The 6,754-nt window shown below is 30.1% G+C and overlaps 1 protein-coding gene across 1 annotated transcript; it reads right to left on the bottom strand.

The window, feature by feature from the left end:
- Positions 1-1,199: 1,199 nt before the first annotated feature.
- Positions 1,200-4,778, bottom strand: LOC107013889 (calmodulin-binding protein 60 D-like). Its single transcript, XM_015213767.2, has 7 exons — positions 4,660-4,778; positions 4,231-4,282; positions 3,030-3,082; positions 2,019-2,443; positions 1,788-1,948; positions 1,484-1,621; positions 1,200-1,370 (listed from the first exon to the last, which is right to left on the bottom strand). Exons 1-7 carry the CDS (start codon positions 4,743-4,745, stop codon positions 1,218-1,220), a joined length of 1,068 nt encoding a protein of 355 aa, XP_015069253.2. The 5' UTR covers positions 4,746-4,778; the 3' UTR covers positions 1,200-1,217.
- Positions 4,779-6,754: the final 1,976 nt, after the last annotated feature.

Raw genomic sequence — 6,754 nt, 5'->3', positions numbered from 1 at the left:
CCCCCCCCCAAAAAAAAAAAAAACATAGATGTTTGAAACTATTTTCTCCCGTAAACTGAAGTCTTAATTATCTTCTAAAATATGAATTTTTGAAACTATTTCACCCTAATATGCTATATAACACAAAAATATTATTCTGTTTAATTTATATAACTCATTTTCTCTTTTTTTTTTAAAAGAAAATTCTGAAGGAAATGTCATTGTTGGTGTAATATACCATATATACAATATAGCGCAGTTGGAAATAAAATGACAAGGATAAATAGACAAATTTTTAGGTTGAGACATGGATATCTCGTACTCTTTAAAGAGAATCGAGCCCAACTGACATTATCTAAACCGATCCAACAGTAATATTCTTGACTTGTACCCTCCTCGATATAACATCCCAACAATATTTACAAATCAAGCAATTTCGGATTAGTTGAAGGATCGAACACTCCAAAAAAAAAGCCTTCCTTCAATATATAAATGCTCATTTTTATACAGTAAATATAGTTGAAGACTTCAATTATTTTTCTTTTGTCTTAACTCTCTCTTTCACTATATTAACTCAATATATACATAATATAATACTTCTCATCCTTTCTTCCAATCTTTTATCTTCTCATTTTTTCTTCCATTCTTTTTCCTTCCTCCCAATACAAAGTAAGATCACACTATTTTTAAGTGAGAAATTCGTCCTTACAATGTATAAAAAGATTATGGGATGGTAAATTTGCGTAAATGAATAGCCCAAAAATTACACATGTTCTGGACTAATGAATTTTTGTGTAATCGTATCTTTAGACATATAATATAATAACGTATTAAAAATATATTATTTTTATTAATTAATTTTTTTTTAGATAAAATCGATCATCACACTTCAAATGCATGATACCATAATAGAATATTGATACCCTTCCAAAGTCTCGTCGTCGTCAAGAGCACTTAAAGACCACTTTCTTTTCTTTGCTCTTTCAGCCTTAAGTCTTAACTAACACCGAATTTACATCCAAAATAATTTAGTACTTAAGTGCCCTTTTTTTTTCTTTTTAAACAAATTCATACCGTCTAGCGGTATTTTATTAATAATAAGATAAAAACCTTAATATGAATAAGTACAAACAAGGACGGCTAGGCGTTATCTTACCAATCTACTAATTCTTAAGTGCAGATACACGAGCTGGAAAGGAAAGAAAAGTAGTGCTGTGAAATGAACGTACGTAGTGTAACTATGAATCAAGAAATTGCATAATTTTCTCCCAATATTCTGATTCTGAAATCACAGATGTGATATCAAGAGACATCTCATCTGACTCGTATTGCCGGTCAACCATTGCATAAGATTCAGCACTCTCTAACCACTGGTTACTTTCAGCTGCTCCCTGAATCATCAAATGTGACAAATTATATATAGTTCATTGCAAAATCAGAGATATATGATTTTCAAAGCTCAAACAGGGTATATTATTACGAACCAAATAAATTTGGTACTCACTGAAGTATTTTCTAACTCTAAAGACCGGCATTCGTCAACCGCGACCAAGTGATGGTACTTTCTTCCGTCAAGATTGCAAGTCTTAGCATGCGTTGTGACTTTTTTCCAACAATTTTCGTACATGCTTTTGCCAAGGATCTACACGCACACAAAGTAATCCAGATGCAGGAGGTTAACGAACGTGTTGGTGCACCACAAAATATCACAAGTTGCGCCATAAATAATGTCACTCTTTTCTCATAAAGTCAATCACTCAATCAACTTTGAATATTTATAGACAGGGAATTAGAGACTAGCTACTTACATGACGTAGCCTCTGAGGATTGTTTTGGAGTTCAACTAGGAAATCCTCCACTGTTTTTATACCGTTTTCAGTCAACCGCTTATGGAAGGGACCATTTTTGTAAATATGGTCTAGTCTCCATACATGATCCCTTGGTGATGGAGGGTACCGTTTCTTGCTTTCTGTGAAAATCAAAACTCAAATCGACTCACTATTTAGTTTATTTAAGTAGAAATATAATATAATACTCACTTGAACGTTTATCCTTGAGAGTAAAGGGTCCTGTGACGGCCTCTATCACTTGAGGTTGATCGACAACCCTTGCTCTTAGCTTTACCCCAGTCGACTTCTTCATATGATTTGGAGAGTATTTGAATATAATTTTGTTAACCGAAACAACACCTCCTTCCAACCTCAGATATGGATTTTGGTCACCTCTTGTTTGAATCTTCATATGACTGTTTAGTTCGTCGTCATTATGTACAAATATTTCAACTTGTGCTGAGGCTAGAGGCCCATGTCTCACTTGTTGTCCAGTAACATCATCAACCAATTCCAATTTGGTTCCTTTGGAAAATATACACTCTCCAGTAAATATCACTGGGGCAACCTCCTGTGAAAACCTTAAACATAAACATCTCCATTCATAAGGATCGAGTTTCTTCTCGGAATTGATCCTGTTTTATATGTGTACAATGTGGAATGTACTTTAGTCTTAGATATAACATGAAATTAATTACAGAGGCAATGAAAGTTCTAAGAGTCTAAGTTGATTTAACAAACTGTTTATACAACATTAATACTAAATGCTTAACATAATGTTTTACTTCAAAATTATTGTACAAAGTGATGTGATTGTAATTTTTTTCTCCACCACCAATGCATTACTTAAAATTATATTGATAATAAGATCTGGTACTTTTTTTGTCTCAATTTATGTGACTTACTTTGTTTTTTATTCCGTCATTTCTATATAAAGTAACAATTTAACTATAAATATTTTTTTTACTCACAAATTTCTATCATTCATTTTAGTCCACAAGTTTTAAAAATCTTCGTTTCTTTCTTAAAACTCTGGATCGAATCAAACTACCTCACCCAAAAATGGGATGAGGGAGTAAGTAATTTGCAATAACATGTTCAATCACACCAATATTTTAAAAATTCATTACACATCCTACCGCTAATAATTCAACATATATAAAGAAAAGCATTGGTAACCATGATTCTGAAAAACATTCCAATTATCACTTTGTTTCTCACCTGTCCTGATCAGTTAGAATTTCTTCCAAGTCAGAGTTAAATTCATCACGCACCTGGATATATAAAATGTTGATTAAATAGTCCGGTATTGATATACATACATTTGTTCTAATGAACCAATGAGTTTTCGTGTATTTAGACATAATACAATTACGTCGTTAAAACTTTATTATCTATAATAACTTTATGCTTTTAGATAAAGATAGCCATCGTCCTTCAACATGTAATTGATATATATATATATATATCAGACAGAATAGAACATAGATCCCAAATTCAAATCTCGTCGCCAAAAGAATCGTTTACTTGTGTTTGGCCTGTGCACAAACATCAAGCCCATAGCTGAGATCGTACTATAGTCAACTACCATGCATTATCCCACACACACAACTGTATATTCAGATTTTGATGGGAAAAAAATAATTAATATTTTCTTAATTCAACCTTTGAAAAGTATATCTTGATTTAAACATTCAAATTTTAATGTACATCTTAATATTCATTCATCTTAATTTTAATAAAAATAAATAAAATCTAACTTTAATATTCATATTCTCAATTATGCATTATTCTAGGAATGTTTGGAAAGGAAGGCTTCAGTCTATTGCAGCTTTTAGTAGATTTTGGCGATTAATTAAGTGGCTTTTAATTTTTTTCACATAATTAAAGCCCTTTTTTCATCCCAAAGAAAAAAAATCTAGTACATATCCAAAAATATAGATATTGTTTTCCTGAAAAAGATTAATTTCTTTCCAATCAATTACCAAAAAAAGCCCTTGTAATTATTGACAATTAGACATATATGCCTACCAACCTAATTAGATCTTGAATTGTTCAAGAGTTCATTCATTTTGTCCGCTCAAAATTATATGATATTCTTTTGAGCTCTCAAATGTAATAAATTTTACTCAAATGAAGTAAATTGGAATAGATCCACAACTTTAGGTGAAAACTGGCCAATGATTTACAGAATCGTCAGGTTAATTATTATATTTACACCATCTGCACGAAGCTGAAGTCCAAATCGGCCATTTATATATGGTAATTAAGATTACATCAGATCTAATCGGCGAAAGAAAGAAAAAACAAGCATATGACCAAAAGTTAAGCAAGTAAAAATATGTGAAAGACAATATAACAAGTACAACGAACCAAAAAGAAAGCAAATCCAATTATCTTTAAAAACGAATTTATAACTCACCGGAAAAGTCGACCATAAAGCTGGTGGAAAGGTAGTCACGATCTGCCGGGATCTGAAGAAAGAAACAATGGCTCAAAAGGAGATCCAATAAAACACCATAAATTAAAATGACTTTAGTCAACGTCAACCATATATATATATATATATTGTTCAATATGTCTATGAAAGCAGATGCATCACATGTACAACTTGTCAGTTATGATCCCACATGATATAACGACTAATATATAAGTGTTTCGTTTTTTTTTTTTAAAAAAAAAAAAGGCTGCTAGCTATAGTACATTTTACTATACGAAAAATGAATTTTCGAAACCAAATCATACAACAACGTATTTGGAATTTGATGAATTACAACAAGAAATAAGAATCGCCGTTTTGATATGATTTAACGTGGAAAAACAAAGATATACTATGATTTAATTTTCTTACATGGTAAAATGACGGGTACTAATAGAGTTTGTTGTTTCGATCGAATTTCCTTGTTCAAACATGTCTATATTATGTGCCTCCATCATCTAGTCTTTTTGGTTTATAAAGAGAAACAACAAAACAAATGCTATAATAATTTCGTGTAGGGCAAACGAATTGAAATATATATAGTAGGAGACAGGAGTCGTAGTCACTAAAATGTTTTTTTAGAGGGAGCTAGGTTACTATTGTGCATGTACCTCTTCTTTTCCTATGTATTGCTTAGAAAGCCGCGTGTTGACGGCTTAAATAAACTCCATTTACGTTAAGTTACAACTATAGATTGCGGTGGCCAATCCCACATTTTTCTTTGAAAATATATCCATGCTTAAAGTGGAATAATCAAGTCATAATTAGAGGCTTATAAATTATTACTGTCCTCCTTTTAGGCGCTAATTAAATGACATGTTTTGGGCAGGATTGAGTATTAGTTTTAAGTTTTAAATCTGATAGAAAAAATTCAATCGACGTGACACTGACACGTTCTATTTCTCTTATCAAGCAAAAATAATTAGAGGGGAAGATGGTAAATTTCTCAGAAAAGAAGCGTTTTTCGTGGCGGAATATATTTAAGACAATTCTCCAAAGTGAGGAATAAGACGTACTAAAATAAGTTGAAACTCATGTTATTCTCCAATATTACGTACGAGAAAATGAAGTGGAATAAGACGTTTATCCATTTTTGGGTTGTCAAAGCTTCAATTCATTATTAGGAGATATGTTCAAAAAGAATTATCAATCAAAGTACATGAACCCACATAATTTGATATGATTTTCACAACGAAACCATTATTAATTGGATGACTTTTTAAAATTTAATTACTAAGTGGTGGTATCCTTATGAATAGAGAGAGTAAAAAGTACTTAAAAATTAAGTTCTTTGTTTTACAACTTTCTTTTGGAAAGTTGACACAATGAACACTTATAACCTCCTCTTTCTCTTTATGAGGGTGTTTAGATTTTATTAAAGGTTGTCCAATCTACTTTTAAATTTTAACTTCTAAAAATGTTAGGCACATATATATATAAAAAACTAACATAAAATAAGTTAGTAAGTGTTTGCCGTTTGACTAGATAAAAAATGACTTGAAATAAGTAAAAAACCAAAAATAAGTTATTTTGATTTTTAAATAAAAACCAAAATCATTTCAATTTGATTCTTTATTTTTCATTTTTTTTTAGTCAATGCAAATGGACTCTAAGTGTATTTTAGTAGGCATTAATAAATCTGAAATAGCGATGTAAATGAATTTGGTACACGTACAAAGGATATACACTTAGACACGGTGTTATCCCTACACTTTCGTTGAAATTGTTTGTTTGACAGTCATAGGAATCTATGTCCCTTCAATCTTCATTAATTATCACCGTGTTTCTTTTAAATTAAAAAATCATGCGTGTAGACATGTAATTTTGATCGAATTTAAGTTTAACACCAATTTTTAGAGCATAAATAATTTTATCAATATATTTTGACTTTTTTTAAATTATTTTCATTAAGTTTATTTAAAAGATATAAGAATAAACAACATAAATATAATTNAAAAAAATATATATATATATATATATATATATATATATATATATTTCATATATTAAACTAATATTTCTTAATTATTTTTTTTTGTTTTAATTACCCATTTAGCTTTATTTATTTATTTACTCAAAGCAACTAATAATTATATAATTATCATTTTATATATATATTTAATATTAAAAAAATAAAAATAAAAAAAATAAAGCCACGATCCCATGACCCACTCCCCACTCCCCATTCACCATTCACACCCCACGTACACACATATACAAAACACAAACAAAAAGGGGAGAAAGAAAAAAAGAGAGAAAAAACGTGAAAAGAAAAAATACACACAAAAAGAAAGAGACTCTCCCACAAACAAAAAATCAGTAAATATATTCACATATTTTAATTTGACTCACAAACAAAAGTTGAAGTTGAGGTTTACTTTCGCGGTTCCTTATTTGAATTGTTTTCTTTTGGTGGAATTTTCGCAAGAGGTACCATTTAATTTTTTTTAAAATAATTTATATCATG

Source organism: Solanum pennellii, chromosome 3 (genome assembly GCF_001406875.1).
Source record: "Solanum pennellii chromosome 3, SPENNV200".
Classification (NCBI taxonomy): Eukaryota; Viridiplantae; Streptophyta; class Magnoliopsida; order Solanales; family Solanaceae; genus Solanum; species Solanum pennellii.
Note: the sequence above shows the minus strand (reverse complement) of the source record. Positions and strands in the feature narration are given on the sequence as shown.